At 44.8% G+C, this 16760-nt stretch overlaps 2 protein-coding genes across 9 annotated transcripts in view; one reads left to right on the top strand and one right to left on the bottom strand.

The window, feature by feature from the left end:
* Positions 1 to 11454, top strand: part of MEP-1 (zinc finger protein MEP-1) — a 34020-nt gene extending 22566 nt beyond the window's left edge. For 6 of the 8 annotated variants that reach the window (XM_084588592.1, XM_084588596.1, XM_084588594.1 and 3 more), the window contains exons 4-5: positions 7873 to 9697; positions 9780 to 11454. In XM_084588592.1, coding sequence (XP_084444718.1) covers positions 7873 to 9697; positions 9780 to 10478 — 2524 coding nt within the window. In that variant the 3' untranslated portion in view covers positions 10479 to 11454. The remainder of the gene's footprint in view (positions 1 to 7872; positions 9698 to 9779) is intronic. The other 2 variants (XM_084588595.1, XM_084588599.1) reach the window with 1 other exon arrangement.
* Positions 1 to 16760, bottom strand: part of LOC146203236 (uncharacterized protein KIAA1143 homolog) — a 168184-nt gene that overhangs the window by 76152 nt on the left and 75272 nt on the right. The gene's annotated exons all lie outside the window — the stretch shown is intronic.

Here is a 16760-nt window from a genome sequence, read left to right as displayed (position 1 = left end):
TTGCATTCATTTAATGAAGCAAATAAAAAAGCACATCAGCGGATATAGCGAAGAGATTTTGTACCAAATGAAAAATAATGTATCAGTCAAAACATTTTTACTCTATTCACACAAATTTCTGCGCAAAAATGAAGGCAAAACTGCGGGCTGACGGCCGCGTTCGCGGTGGCGTTTACACTGCTACGAAGCATAATGTTGCTTTACTGCATCACTTCTCGCTTCCCTCGTGCTGTGTCATCCTGTGGTGGTGTTCTTGAGCATCGTCGAGCTAGTTGTGCGATGCGGGAAACAAAGTAAAGAATTGGAAAAGACAATTTTTTGGTGATGTATTCGTGAAACTTGGTCATTTGCGGTTCTAATTTCTCTCCCCTCGATTCTCGGTGCAGGGATAAGTCATGGGAGTATTGTGAGGCTTGGAAGTGCTGCCCTTCTCCTCCACCCTCGATCTTTGTATGCGCTTTTTTGTATGCCCTGACGCCATCATGCTTTCCTGCCTTGTCCCGCTTCTAACATTTGATGTCTGTTGACTCCTGCCATTGCCTGGACAACTTTTAAACAGTGGACCTACTCAGTTACCCCCTTTCTCGAAACCGACTCTGACCGCAGCCTGTTCATCCTCAATTTCTCTGCTTTGTTGAGTCTCGTGAGCCTTAACACTGCGATGGCCAAGATTAAGGCGTTGTCTTTGAAGACAGCATACTATTCAGGATGAAATGTGCTGAAATGTGAAGAAGAGTGATATCACGCAGAAGTATGGAACTACGATGTCCACACTTTGCACAGTAATCAAGAATGGTAGAGAGATCTACGCTGGTCTCGACGATGTTGGCATAAGGGACCGAATGAAGATCCAGTGTGCTACATATGGCAGTGTAGAAGCTACTTTTTGCAAGTGGTTTGTGGATGTGCGATAAAAAAAAAATCGCGCTCGATTGACCATCAGTCTGGTGAAGGCTAAGGTCTTTGGCTTTGCTTTTGGCTCTGGCAGTTCAATGAGAGGCAGAACAGCTCGCGTAAAAACATCATCAGAGAGGTCGTGTTTGTTGAGGAACTGCTGTAGTAGAGGATTGATCAAATTCTTGCGCATTCCGACAAGGACATCTACAACACAGATCATACATGACTGTTCTTCCAACTTCTTCCATCAAAGACTTTTGCGGCCAAAACGGACCAATGCATGGGAGGAAAAGCCAGCAGAAGAGGGATCACGATGCTGTTCTGCACAAATGTGAATGGTTCAGAAAAATTAGACTTGCTGATCACTGGCAAAGCCAAGAAACTGCACTTTTTTCTTGCTTCTCCCAAAGCAGCAGTGCGGACTGTGCATGCGGAGGACGATGCAGCTGCTCTTGATATCACTGCAACAGCTGATAATGCCACCATGACAGCCTGCTTAGAGCAACTCTGGAAATCTGCTAGCAGGTTGGACCTTGCGCCTCCAGCTCGGGCTACATAGACTTCGGTTTTGCCGACGATGACCTTTTTCACTACTGACGAAGTTGCCAGGAGCGCCATGGAAGGGACGGACCAATGTGGACATCACTTCCGACAGTGAATGAAGCAGGTTGTGCCCATAACCCCAGACCAAGACGGAAGTTCCTGAGAAAGCTGTATAGTTCTTCTTTGTAGCCGTATGGCTACGCTTGGGTGGATGTCAGTGAGTAATTACTCCCTTATTACAAATTACTCCATCTTAAAGAGGTCATGACACCAGTTTTGGAACATAAACTGGTTATTTCATCTCATTCCTGATGTGCCAAGCAACTAAACCTCAAAGTTTCAGCTGCATCAGAGCTGCAGATATTTTTTAAAATAGTATTTTGGTTTCTTTGCGAATAGCTTGCTGATCTGGCAACCGGCACAGCCGGTGACGACATAGGCTGCCGCTGCATCATCTGCTGCATGTTCTGTGCACTAGCAGCATCAACTAGCAGACATGCCGCTTACTGAGGTTACTGCAAACTGAGCTTTTCGCCGATCTCTGTTAGCGCTTTTAACCCAGGGAATAGCGGCGTCTGTGGGTGGGATGCAGGTGCACGTTGGCGCCCTAGTACGAAAGGCGCACGAGCTGCCCCGCTCGAACAGCGTACACATTGTACACTGAAACATGTCTCAGCGCTTTTGTACTATCTTCAGGTACTGCCCGACAGTGCAGCAATGTAGTGTATAGGGCACAGCGCACTGTATCGAGGCACCCAATACCCCGGCCGTCCCATCTTAGCAGCATCGTGTACACTGCTCATTGTCAGGCCCAAGTCTGGCCCTAGCCACATCATGAAAAAATGAGACTTGCAGCAACGGCGCTCTGGCTGTCTGCTTCTCCCTAATCGTCGCTAGGCCTATCTAAGCCACAGCGGACGGCACTTTGTAATAGATCAGCGAGACGTTTCACTAAATGGGCCACTCATCATGAAACTTCCTTTTACTCTGAACCCTACTGTTTCGTAGTAAAGGAAATGATTATCTTTGGCGACGCCTTAGCAGCGACAAGCTATCGTACACGAAAACGGGCACAGCACCGGCTAGAGCAAAAACTCCCAACGTATGGGTCGGCAATTCACAAGAAGTATTCATTTTTGAAATTTTTCGAGGGCCTATTATTATTATGAGAAAAACAAATTTTGGCATGCTTTTATGACACTGGCGCAAGGGATCCGCCTTATATTGCTGGCGCGGAAGGCACACGGCCAGTGTGTTTAGCGCGGTAGTGTTTACGGAGGCGGGGGCAGTGCTGCCATCGGACGATGTGGTTGCGCCGAAGGTGGATGCCTGGCCAAGCAGTCTGTGTTCTGTTTCCAGAGGCATGCTGAGTACACTTATTAAGAGTCATGTTAGCAAGCGCGAACACAGTACAATGTATCGGCATCTTATTGATGCCGGCACAACAGTAGACGATGTGGTGGCCAGTATCGCTCTGTGACGTCTCCAAGCATTTCAGCATGGTGATTGCTGTGGCATGACCTCTTTACATTCGACTGGTGACCTCCACAGCAGCAGACCTCCACAGAAGAGCAGATGTTCCCCAGAGCGAAATATCATTTTGCAGTTGGACAATGTGGCGGATGTGATCATAAAGTCTGCACTTGCAAAACAATTTGCTCATATTTGTCCCTTTTTTATAGTCTTGATATAACGAAATAGCTGGTATAGTGGAGAAATTTCCAATTTGCGCTGACTTCGTTATAACCAGGCTAGACTGTACTTCTGCACAGTTGGTGTTACCTGCATTCCTTGTAATATCCATGTTATCCTACTGCGTAACTTCTTTTCAGGGTGGAAATTAGGCGTTTTATGTCTGCTAGATTTGCTTGATATGCATCCAACTTGGACGGCAAACCTGTTTGCAGAACTTTTCAGTGAAATCGAACATATGCAGTGTAGTATGATGCGACTTCTAATGACCTATGCAGGGTATACACAGGTAATCCTTAAATACCCTTGATTTTTGAAGAGCTTTAAAGGTTATTGAAATTTCATTATTTAGACCTCTTCCTTAAATTTTGTAGTCTAGGAACTTGGACATTGTTTTGGTGGCTGGCCAATGGCTTGGAAAGAGGCTGCCCAGGGCTTCAACTCCACTTTCAACAGTTGTGATCTGGCGCTCTTGATATGCTTGTATATGCTTGCATTTCATTTTCCACGTCTTAAATCGCATCTTTCCTCCTCTAGTGCAGAATTGTCTGGGCTGACCTCTATGCCTTTCCCTCTAAATAAACCACTCTGTCTTAAATTCCTTGAAAATCTGATAGAACCTCTGGATAGGACCTAGAAACTGAGAGCTATAGAGCATGTGCAAGGCCTGCAACTTTCTGCAATGGAAAATCATTGCTTCCACGAACTGAGAACGCATCTGATATTCTGTGAAAGACGTCAAAGAATGCTTCAGAATGCACCTTGTGTTATACACGATTTTACAAAAGGGTGAAGGTTGCTGCCATATTGGGGAGCTGGGCTGCTCTCGTAGCGCAGGAAAGTGTCGACTACTTCCCTCCTTAACAGACCAGTCAAACCGGTTTCTCCAAGGGTCGTAAAACGGTGTATATTTGAAATCATATTCAAGGCAGCTAAAGCAACCTTCACCACTAGGCTTGCAACCTGTTGTGAGAAGCCAGCTGTTCAAAAGCCAGCTGTTCAAAAGCCAGCTGTTCAAAAGCCAGCTGCTCAATGGTCTTGAAGATAGGGTAAAGAGCATGATGTGCAATGAAGGTGGCTGTGGATGTCGAAAGAAGGTGATACTGGTTGTTGAGGAAAAGAAAGCACTGAAAGGGTTAAGGGGAATAGCGAGAGCAAAGGAAGGCAAACAAGCAAGTGCAATACTGGGCAGATTAAAACGCCTTTATGTGCAATAAGGTAAATTAGTCACTTTTTTGTTTTCAACAGTACTGCTAAAAATTGAAAATTTAGGTGCTAACGGACAGTTCCACAAAGAATGCTTAAATCTGCAATTTTTTTTGCAGAATCACAGAAAACTAGGGGCATTAAGCATGTGTCCTCTGTGAGGCAAAATTGATGGGCTGGAGTTTACTATTTAAAAGCCTTGCTGTGGCAGTAGCTACTAGCTTGCATTAAGGCCCCTAGTTACATGTGATTTGTTGCAGAATTATTCATTAATGTCCACATTGTTATTTTTTTTTTTAATTGTATTTTGTAATGGAGTGAAATGACTTGAGAGGCAATGCATCTGATGCTCATCCCACAGTCAAGCGAAACCAATCTCCAAAACTTTACTGCATGCAGCCTCCCTCACATCAGTAGCTGCCTTCACCTCATGATTCTGTGTTTCGAGCTGTCTAGTCTTGCGCTTGATTCCACAGCCAAACCAATCTCCAAAACTTTACTGCATGCAGCCTCCCTCACAACAGTAGCTGCCTTCACCTCATGATTCTGTGTTTCGAGCTGTCTAGTCTTGCGCTTGATTCCACAGCCACTCTGTCCCCTTTGAACACTTATATGTTGCACTCTTTGGCCTAAGCACGGTGAAATGCTGGTATCTCCTAGAGGCTATTGAGGCCTGTGGCAAAGGTTGCTCTGACTACCTTGAAAAGGTTGAAAGAACAAATGAATGTGTACTGTATCCATACTATCTCAATTGCAGATACAATTGCAAGGTGCATATAGAGCATTATTTGGTGGCTCCTGTGGAAAATATTACATTATTTGTTGCTGCTTTGTGGGAAAAGAATTGTCTGCCACAGAAAATTTGATTCTGTGACGTAGTTGATTGCAAATAAAATTTTATGCCACAAAAAATTAAATCCTTTGATGCAGCCCTGCCGAGGTGGCACAGTGGTTACGGCGCTCGGCTACTGTTCCCAAGGATGCGGGATTGAATCCTGGCATCGGCGGCCGCTTTTCGATGGAGACGAAAAGCAAGGCGCTCATGTGCTATGCGATGTCAGTGCATGTTAAAGAACACCAGATAATTTAAATTTCCGAAGCCCTCCACTACGACGTCTCTCATAGCCTGAGTTGCTTTGGGACAACCCCACAAACCAAACCAAACAAAATCAATCCTTTGATGCAGTTCATTGCAAACTGGCACTGCGGGATTGTTTTATGTTATGCCACATAATGCCTTGCTGGGCAGGTAGGGCAAGTTCCAGCTAAGTATCACACAATGGTGGAAGCTATTTTGAATGTGCCGTGTTGAACAGAATATATGTTATGTCTGAATAACAGTCAACGTTGCTACAATAGGTGGCTCAGCTAAGAGCCATTTAAAAAATTAGAGGAACGCTCAAGCTTTGCCTTAAGAATAAATGCGAAGCGCCTTTTCAGTCCACAAATATGTATATTTTTTTGTTTAAATTTGTTTTTGGGAAAAGTGCAGTATCTCGCTTCTCGGTAGACACCTACACTTGTCAGGGGTACATACGTCGTTGGCCCGAATCCCTAGTAGATGGATGCTAAGTGGGAAACCAAATGGTATGGCACCACCCTAGTACAGTTGCATCACAATTTTGATAAAAATCGTATGCATATTTTCTTCAACACCATTTTTCTCAGTTTGGAGTACGGCGACAGCTTTTTGATTATGTTTTTGAAAAGAATCATTGAGAGTGCCTGCACATGAATGTGAGGGTAGTCTGTCTTCTTAATGCCTGTCCTGTGCGGTCTTTTCAAATGGAATCTCATCTTATAAGCTAGAATGCGGATATTAAAAACAACGAGCATGTTCTAAACGCAAGGTTTTCGTCCGCTCTGCTGGACACCACGTGCAGTTTTTGCGACTCAGCGTCCCTGCCGCTGCACCACACTGCCGCTCTCTTCCGTCATTCCGTCGACTGTGGTTATCAGTGTGCTCATGTTTTGGCGCATTGTGGTCGTAGAAGGAGTGATAACCATACCAGCAGTCTCAGCCCGCCGTGTACATGTGTGAGCTGCGCGCGCATGCACGTGCATGCGTGCAACAAATCAAAACAAGTGACGCAGACGCATTCAAACGAGAGTATGGTGCTGTCGCATAAATCAGAAACAACTAACCAAGCTGAAATACTAATCTTACGCGATAAAGCTAATATATTTAACAGCAAAAATAAAATTACTGAAGAAACAGTTTATTTATTTAGCGATGAGGAAGTAAAGTAACTTTCAAACAAGAGTACTCTCTTCACCCTTCAAAGGAGATCGCGGATTTCCTTTTGCTAGGAACTTCCTTAAGCTTCCTTTCCTAAATGACTGCAGTCTGACACTGCACGTATCTCCCTCAAGATAAAGACAACCTTTAGTGAAGGGAGTTGAAAGGACTTCAGCCGTGCCCGTGTGACAGGGGCATGAGCCACTTTCGGACGTCAAACCCCATAAACCAAACCAATAAAGATTGCTAAGAGCTTCTCCTTCGGAAAAAAAGTGTACATGAAGTGTACAAGGCCATTTCTCACCGTGGGCATTATTTTTCTTCTAAATTTGTTTTTGCAAGAACTTATTGACAGCCTTCAACGCAGTTTTAACCATCTAGATACATTGATGTTCAGTTTTATAGTTCCTTTGTGTATGCTGACAACATTGGTTGTGCAAACCAAGAATGAATAGCTGTTTGAGTTGGTGTTGCATGGTTTGGAATTGACATGCAGTGTGGCATCAACAGGTAAAAGGAATGCAGTATTTTATGCATTCCATTTTGTAGTAGTCCTTTTTTGTACATTTAGCAAGCTATTAATACTATTGATGAAGAGTCATTTGAACAGTCAAAGCAGTCTATATATGCAAGTTGGTTTAATTTTCAGAATGTTTATCACTGTATTGGAGCTGTAATATTACATTCATTATGCAATGTATTATCAGTGAACTTCGTATATTATTTTGCATTCTGACACGATTTTGAGTGGCTTGGACATTTAGTGGCTTATGGCAGTTCAATTTAATCATGGCAGGGTACTTCTCAGGTATGGTCTTTCAAAAACAAGAAGTGGTCTAAATAAATTTCATGCTTTTCATATCCTTCATGATTGTTGCCCTGCAAAACACAAACAAGTCAGCTTACTTGCAGATGAAAAAAAAAAAGAACTTTCTTTACAGAGATAGAAATTAGGCATAGCACTGGAACAAGTTTAATGCTTGCGTGTGGTTGCTGTGTGGGCCCGCTGACCAATGGGTTGGAAGGAACTACTCCCCTCTCTAATGGAGCTTGTAACTGCGGTGTGCAGTAAGTGTGTATATGGGGAAAATGAGTGGTATTTTATGCATGTTGTGGGATTCTTCAGTGCAGGCTGCCCTGTCAGGACAAATAGGATTGCAGTGCACTAGAAAGTGAAACTTGGGAGCTCTGCAAAGGGCCCATTAGCAGTTGTTCTTGAGGGTTGGTGTCACGTGCTCATCATTTGTATTAAGCAGACCAGATTTATTATAGCGCTTTGTCTTTTTTCTCTCTAGCAGTGCGGAGAAGATGGAAGGGGCAACAATGAACACAAAGGCGGAGGAAGATAGTAGCGCTGCATCACAGCCAAATGATGCCAATGATAATGACTCGAGTAGTTCTGAGCAAGGCCGCAATGGTATCTCTGATGACAGTCAGGTGCTCTCAAAAGATCCTCAGAACATCCCTGATAATAAAACAAGCAAAGAAACACCAGAACAGCAAGAACAAGAGGAGGATGAGGGAGAGGACGAGGACGGTAAAGTTCAACCTAACCTTCCCAAGTTTCTTCGCCGTTACGTGAAAATTGGCAAGTATGTGCCAGTGACAATGCCAAAATCTGGCGACTTTCGGATGGAAGAGCTAGAAGCCCTGCTAGAAGCTCCTTCTTTGGTGACCCCTTTACTTATAAAGAAGCCGGACCAGTTTTTGACTGAGAATGGTGCAGCCCGTGAGAAAAAACCTGAAAAGAAGAGAGTGCCCCCTTTAGGAAAAGGAGGGAACTCTGTGGCTGACTACTTTGCGAGCACTGCAGGAGAGTTTCTGATTGGGCTAGGCCTGAGTCGAGCTCTCGAAGTATTCAACCGAGACCTAATAAGGCTAAAAGAGCGCGAAATGAAGAAGGCAGGTGGTCGTACACAAGAGATGATAGAGGAGCACCGTAGGCTCAGTGAAGCGCACCAACAAGCTAAAATTGCAAATGCTCCTTACACTTTCAAGGTAAAACCTTGTAGAGTGTGCGATTTTAAAACTGAATCAAACCTTGTGTTAGAAGGCCACTTACTAACGCCACACTTCACGTCACGTCGTGAACTTCAGTGCAGTTTCTGCAACTTTGTGACACGTGATGCCAAAGCCATTGTATTCCACATGGAGGCTATCCACAATCGACTGCCAACAATGGAGGCCCCCCCTCAGTTCTATGAATGCCCATTTTGTCCCTTTGAGACTAACCTTAAAACTAAAGCGAGTGGTCACGTCAACCGTTGCCAGAAGTATTTCAATAGCAACATGAACCAGCTGCCTTCTGGAGACTTTCAGCCTCCAGGAGTCACAGCCAAACCTATCACTATAGAGGACATCAAGACTTATGAAAAATTCTTCATGGCATTGGGTAGCAACCCTACAGCTCCAGTTAAGGGCTCCCAGAACCGCACTTATGCTGCACTAAGCCGGAATGGAGCCCCTGCTCTAGCAGGGCCTAGAGGAGCAGCTCCTCCACTCTATCAGCAGCTGGCATCAGCTGCCTCATTGAACCAGAACCGTGGACGTGGGCGCCCAAGGCTAGCCTTGATCCAGCCAGCTCCTGTGCCAAACCAAGTGTTTCAAGTTGTTGGAAGTGGTTCGGAGGTGATTCCTCTGCTCAATGGAAGTCCTCAACTGACCGTGACTGTTGCTCGTGCGCCAACACCTTCTTCTAATAATGGCAACACAAGGCCAGCTCCCCGTGCCACAGCACCTTTGCCAGCACAGCAGCAAGCCCCGCCAGGCCAGCGACCACGAACACCTGTGATCCTTGAGTCTAGTGGGTCAGGTGCAGCCTTTGTCATCTGTGAGATCTGCGATGGCTACATCAAAGACCTGGAGCAGCTACGCACACACATGCAGTGGATACACAAGGTGAAGATCCACCCCAAGATGCTGGCCTCTCGTCCTCCTCTCAACTGCCAGAAGTGCCAGTGGCGTTTTTTCACAGACCAAGGCCTTGAACGTCATTTGCTTGGTGCACATGGCCTGGTCACATCCAACATGCAAGACCTGGCCAACTCTGGTCAGGATGGCGGCCGTTGCACTGTGTGCGGCCGCATCTATGCCTCCAAGCTGGTCGCCCACATGAGTCAGGTGAGAAATAAGTTGTTTCACTCTTTCCCATTTTATTAATCTGTAAGTGCTGTAGATATCAGTCTTTGTTGTTGTTGTGCAGGTGCATCGAGTAGTGTTAAAGCCAGCCCACCTGTCCTACAAGTGCACAGTGTGCACAGCGACATTCAATCTTTACAAGCTTTTTGAAACCCACGTGTACACAGTGCACAGTGGGGCCATGAAGCGCTCCTCGTCCACTCCTGCCTCAGATGACCGACCCGCAAAGAGGCCTACTGTGACTCCACCTTCGGCTGCTCCTCTGGCTCCGGCTAAGGCAGCAGCCATTCCTGCAAAGGCTGAGCCCAAGTCTGAGCCAAAGGAAGTCCCCAGTGCACCAGTGAAACCTGTTCCCAAGCCCCCAGTCTCCGGGAGTAAGATTGAGGAGGTGGCCCCAACAAAGGTGGCCGCCCCTGCTCCCCCTGCGGAAGCAGCCGAGCCTTCGCCGGCCACTCGGTGTGTTGCTTGTAAAGAGAGTGTGGAGGACTTAGCAGAACACCTGAAAGAGAAGCACATGCGGCGCTGTCATGTTCGTGTGTGCCACATTGAGAAGTGTGATCGGTGTCTGTGCTCCTTTGATGGAATGATAGTGCTGCACACTTCAGACTGTGGTGAGGAGGACAGCTCTGAAGAGGATGAAGATGAGGATGAAGAGGATGCTGCCCGGCCGGAGCCGATGGACGTGGATGGGCCTGATTGTGCCGAGGACACTGCTAGGCAGGACTCAGGAAAGCAAGAAGGCCAGCAGGAGGTTGGAGAGTGATCTTGCCCAAGTGCATAGGAGTGCGTCTTGAAATTGTCTCTGCTGTGCTGGGCTCTAGAGAGCAACTTGAGCGGCCGGCAGGCGGTTAGGGAGTGACCCTGCCCAAGTGGCATAGGAGTGCGTCTTGAAATTCCCTGGTGTGCTCACCTGTACGATGCCTGGTTGGCTGAGGGAGCTGAAGTGGTGATAGTGTAGAATGTCTGTGTTGACAAGCACAGAAGGGCAGGGCTGAGCCCTTCAGTGCCCTTGCGCTTCTTTTTTTTTGCCACAGTAGCTGCCATGTATGGCAGCCAAGTTGATGTCCTTTCCCCTGGTCCTTATTTTTCTTTCTTCTGGCAAAAGGGGGACTCACACATATGTCAGGGCTTCATTCCCATCCTGTCTTCAGTTAATGCACAAGGACTGACCGCTGACACATCCAGCAGCTTCAGGATCGTTGCTAATAGCCATTTGTTAAAGACTGCTGTTCAGCACCTTTACCTTAGCATGCTTGTTATTTATTTTCGTGTGCTTCACAGTTTCGTAGTGCTTGGATCTCCTCTAAGGGTGTGCTGTCAGTGTTTACTCCTGCTGTCCAATTTTGTTGCAGTGTTCTTGGAGCAAATATAAATAAATGAAATGAACTTTTAAAAGAAAGCACAATTTATCATTTGCAATGTATTTCCCATTAACAAGTGGAATTTTAACACAAAGCCAAGCTTACAATGGTATATTTTTGTTATATATTTCTTCCTTTTTTTTTTTTTAAATTAATACTCATGCGATGCTGTGAAGCACACTCTTCCACCTTCAGTACAGCTTTTTCTCTGTTATTCAGAGTGCTGCCTTGCATAAAAGTTTCATTTTCTTCTCTGTATATAGCACTGAATTAAAGCAAACTGATGTGAAGGAGTTCCTAGTGGAACCACTGTAACACATGACACCCACCCTTGTTACATGCCGAAGTCTGCACAGCAGATTAAATGTGAAAATTGCATTTGTAGTTATTTAACTCATTCGCCTGGCTTCCCCCAGATGGATTTGTCAATGAGGGGGATTGAGTATTTAAGGAAGATGCAATTTCTCATTAAAAACAGTAATAATAATAATAATAATAATAATAATAGAGAAGAACCACAGAGTTACTCATGCTTCATGAGACTTTGGAGGAAAAGATGAAAAGTAGATACAGTGCCACAAGGCAAGGAATCAAGGGAGTTCAAAGGGAAAGAGAGAGAGGGTGCCATAGTGGAGGGCTCCGGAGTAACTTCTGCCACCTGGGGATCTTCATAACACGCACTGGCAGCACATGACCATTGCTTGCGTTTTGCCTCCATCAAAATGCGGCCTCTGGGGTTGAACTCAAGTTCTTTGGCACATTGGCCAAGTGCCCTAACCAATGTGCTGCCACAGAGGGTCATCTCATCATTACTCTCATGTAGCTGTTTGTAGAAGGGAGGCAGTAGCAAGAAATCTGTGTGCACAAAGGAAGCAGATTTGTGATAGGCGTGTGCTCCTGCTGTTTGCGCAGCTCCTTCTTTAATCCTATGCCAAATTGCAACACTGCATTTCATACGACGCAGCCCACATGCTCTCTCTTGTGATGTAGTTTTGTTTTTAAATTGCAGAAGAGTGAGCATCACGATTGCTCTTTACTGCCTTATTCTTGTGACTACACGAGTGCCTGGATGCCAAGCTAGAAACAAGAACAAGTTTGTGCTTGCCTGCACAGTGATAATTTGATCATGTGTAAAACGTGGCATTCAAATAGTCACGATTTACGCTAGCAGTGGACAATTTTGCCGAGCAGTATAATTTTGCACCTTGTGCACTGGCAAGTCAAGCTACCTCTGGTTAAATCATAACCTAATGCAGTGATGGGCGACGGATAATTGCAGACATGGGCAGCCAGCCTCGTGTAGGGAAAACCTTGTCATTTGCATATGGTACCTCTTAATTTCAAGTTTCATCTTGCCAAGGTAAAAGCTTTGTATTCCAGCACTGTGCACATGAAATTGATAACCCATATAGAAATGGTGAGGATGACTGAACTTAATCTTGTGCGAATAGAAAGATTTATGATGCTCAGTCAGGCTCATTTTAATGGGCTAAAATTAAAAGATCCGAGAAAGTCCATTTTCAGGGTTGTGAGCGAACAATCACGGGCATGGCTCTGGCAGGTGGCAGTTGGTGGGTGATATGGCCGTGCATTGACTTGTGACGTCGCAAGACTGCATGACACTGCTGAGTTGATAGGCACTACCAACTCTGACTTCCCCTTTGAGATGGGACGGTGAAATCGGAATTTGGGTCCTGAGTTAGATGTTCTGCCCCTAGGACATGTAGGCATGGTCGGACAGGCTGCTAAAGTGGTGCTTTATATCTATGTTTGGTGATTTTTCATCTAATGTGGGATAATAGAAACACAGGTTAAAGGATTATTGAGCAAGTGAGTAGCAAAACGCATGTACCCGATTGAGGACACCCAAGGCAAGCTGCCAAACGGGAGCCATTAACGCCGTTGCGTCATACCCTTTAAAGGGGGAGCCCAAATGGCCCCCCAATTTTAAAGCAGCCAGGAGTGACCCACACTTTCAGAAAACTGTGTTCAGTTAGCACAGGCACTAAACGGTAGCACTCATTCCACTAGCTGAGTGGAGCAACCTGTGCATGTGTGAGGGCTGTAATCAGTGTGTATCTACAGATTTGCATTTGCAGCACTTTGAAGGTATTATGCACATGCAAGCAAGTCCATGGCTTTTGGAGCCTGAAATGAGTGCGTGAATAAACCGTTACATGAATTAATGGCATGCATTCGAACCTCTGTGGCTGCCAGTATGCCTGCATTCTAAAGCCTGTAGGCTTCTCTCCTTTTGCTGCAGTAGTTGCCACCTGTAGGTGAACCTTTGACACTTGTATTGCTTTAGAGTAAATACCATTTTTGAAAAAGAAAAAAAGAAGGAAAAAAAAGGTCAAGTCTGAGTAAAGGAAAGGGCAGGTAACTACTGTCTTTTGGTGGACACCCGACCCTCACTGTGAGGAAGATAAATAAGCAAGAGGTACTGTAATGGAGTGCTCGTGAATAATTTTCCCACTCGGGTGTTCGCTGATCTGCGCAACGCACTGGTCCTTGGAACTCATGTCAGGGGAAAGGTAATCTTGCTACATATGAGGAATTTTCTAGTGTTTACATGTCTACAAAATGGCATATAGACTAAATATTTTCGTGCGAATGGCCTGTGTATGTTGGCATGTTCATGCCTTCATAGATAAACTGTTTAATGATTCACACATGATGACTTGTAATGGAAGTTATTATGCAGGTCATGACCAAAGTCGGCATCTGCTGACTTTGTTCTTTGTGCCTGTGCAGCACTCAGTTGTCAACCAAGCTGTCGAGTGTTCAGCACTCCTACTGAAGCACTGGTACATAGTAATAGGCTTGACCGGCTACTTGAAAATTTGTTTTGTTCCCAACCACTAGACAGTGAAATTTACCGTTTTTGATGGCAGCAGTGTGAATTACATGCTACAAACATATACTAGTCTGTGGCATTGAAACATGCATTTGAGTAAAGTGAGTTTCGTATAGCATCGTGTACTACAGAGCTGATACACCGAGCTTCTTGGTGAACCCTCTTGTGTTTGAATATGTTGCGGGTATACGACATGCAACCCTTAGCATAGCCACACAACTACAAGTTGAACTGGGATTTGCTTGTCTGAAGTGGACAAAAATCGTACATCCATGATTGCGAAAATCCAGTGAGTGTTTTTTACCATCTGCAGAAAACACTAAAGTGGTGCCTTTGTAATGTGGATGGTGAAAATGAAATTGCTATATTTTGCATTTGTTGGGAACCAGTGTAGCTGTAAGCGTAGATACATGGTGACTTTCAATTTGCAGAATGCTGCACAGTGCTATCTGTATTCAGATACAACTTGCGAGTGATTTGGCAAATGCCCCTCAAGGAGGCCTTCCAGCCAATGGTATCGACTGACTGTCATGAAGCCATGGGTAATCACCTTGCTTCGCCAGCTTCCTGTGATGTGCTAGCAGGTGCAATGGGATTAGCCGCAATGCCGTTAAGAAAACTGCGACAATTACCATTAGCTGTGACAATGCAATAGAATAGAAAACCTTGCGAGCTGCCATGCACGACCACACATTACCACACACATAGCCGCCTTCTGATATATTCCACAAAATAGGAGAAAAACTTTTTTTTTTTTTTTTGTTGTTACCTGCCAATCGTGACTGGTGATTCTTGCCACCTGTCTGATATCGGGTGGCAAGTGTGAGACAGCTGACTCCTGCTTTTCGCTCCAATGAAGTCTTTGTACTATCATATAATAAGTCAATGCCATTGGCTGAAGCGCATTTGCCGCTTCATTTTTTAGTTGTATATGACTGTGATAATACTGTGGCAGCCCATGGTTAAGTGGTTATGAGGCAGTATGCACATCACACAGTCAGGGAGAGGTCTATTGCAATACTGTGTGAAGGTCATCATCATCATCAGCCTGATTATACCCACTGCAGGGCGAAGGCCTCTCCCATATTTCTCCACTTAACCCGGTTCTGTGCTAGCTGCATCCACTTGACCCCTGCGAACTTCTTAATCTCATCCGCCCACCTAACTTTCTGCCGCCTCCTGCTACGCTTTCCTTCCCTTGGAATCCAGTTTGTTACCCTCAGCGACCATCGGTTATCCTCTCTTCGCACTACATGTCCTGCCCATGTCCATTTCTTCTTCTTAATTTCTACTAGAATGTCAGTAACTTGAGTTATTTCTCTGACCCACTCTGCACGCTTTCTATCTCTTAATGTTACCCCTACCATTTTTCGTTCCATAGCATGTGTGAAGGTAAAACAGGCTAAGTCCAGGCATGAAAGCAAAATGTGCCTGATTGCAGGGAAATGCAGAGCGAAAATGAGATAAATTGGGAGATTTTTCCAGTTTTAGTGGAATTTCCAGGGCTCACATATGAGGTGATCACTAAGTTTTGAAAAATGGGCTTTCTGTGGTATAAAGATTGCTTCAGTGGCATAGAAGTGCTGGCGGACATCAGAAAATAGGTCACCCATATTAGCTACTAAGCTGGTTAACCAATTTCTGATTGTAAACTTTTAACTAGTATTATTTATAGCTGGGCATCTGGTTGCAAGTGGAAATTTATAGTTGGCCATTAGTAAGAACCATGTAGTTTTTAGAACTTCAAAAATGCGATTACACCTAGTGCCATGGCTTGAAAAATTTTGGCCAATTTCAAAGCAAAGGAACACCCCACAGCTCGCGTTACTTAATGGTGCAGCGCTACATGACCTCTGCTGTCCTGCCCATGCTGTGCAGCTTGCCGCTCTTTGCTGCTCCAGCCCACATGGGAGAGACTGTAATGTGCCATAGAGTAGCATGTGCTGCTTTATGCATACATAAACGTTCTATCCAAAGTTTGCTGAACCACAGTGCCGAGAGGTGAAAGTTAAATATCGAAAATTAGTTTACCTGCTTAAGATGTGATAACTCATCTGTTTTAGTGGTGTCTACCGACACTGGTATTAGTATGGCACGCAGCCATTTTTATACCTCAAAAAGCCCATATTTAAAGCTTAATGGTGGGCTTCCCCCCCACATGTATTAGTGCCACATGTATTTCTGCTAAGTTCTAGAGGATAGAACAGGAAAGTCAGTGCATTAAAGTAGGGCAACTGCTGCTAATATGCTAAATATTTTTACACTTTATGAAATGGACAAGTTTAATAAGACCCTTATTATTCAACTGAAAAAGTGCCAGCTTTTAGTAACTAAGCTTAAAATTTGTCCCCTTGAATTCTTACTTTGCTCTCATGGTATGACCTCATTTACAGAAGCATTTTTGGCAGGAAAAGAACTAGATATATATAAAACAACGTCACAGTTGAACTTCTCGCAATTCTAGTGGAAGATGTGTGCAGGATTGGCCTCTGTTGAAATCGTAGTATTCCGTGATTGGTGGCTTGCAGAAGATGTAACCGTGGAAGATTAATGTTTCACTGTAACTTCATTTTAATAACTGATACAGCACTGGGGCCAGTGCTTAGAGCGCGGCTTTTTCGGAAGCTTACATCTTTTGGCACAAGATAGCTAAAATTTGAGCCACAGTGGCGAGGGTAACTGCATTTTAAAGATTCTAAAAAACTGATATGGCTATTGCTAATGGCTGGCAACAGATCTTCGATTGCAACTAGATGCCTAAATCCTAGCTTGCTTAACATTATTTCCCTGTTTCTTGAAGTCTGCAAAAACTGTTATAATTCTGTCA

The sequence above is a fragment of the Amblyomma maculatum genome, chromosome 1 (assembly GCF_055883805.1).
Source record: "Amblyomma maculatum isolate TAMU_Amacu chromosome 1, ASM5588380v1, whole genome shotgun sequence".
Lineage (NCBI taxonomy): Eukaryota > Metazoa > Arthropoda > Arachnida > Ixodida > Ixodidae > Amblyomma > Amblyomma maculatum.
The sequence above is the reverse complement of the archived record's forward strand: the minus strand, read 5'-3'. Positions and strand labels throughout refer to the sequence as shown.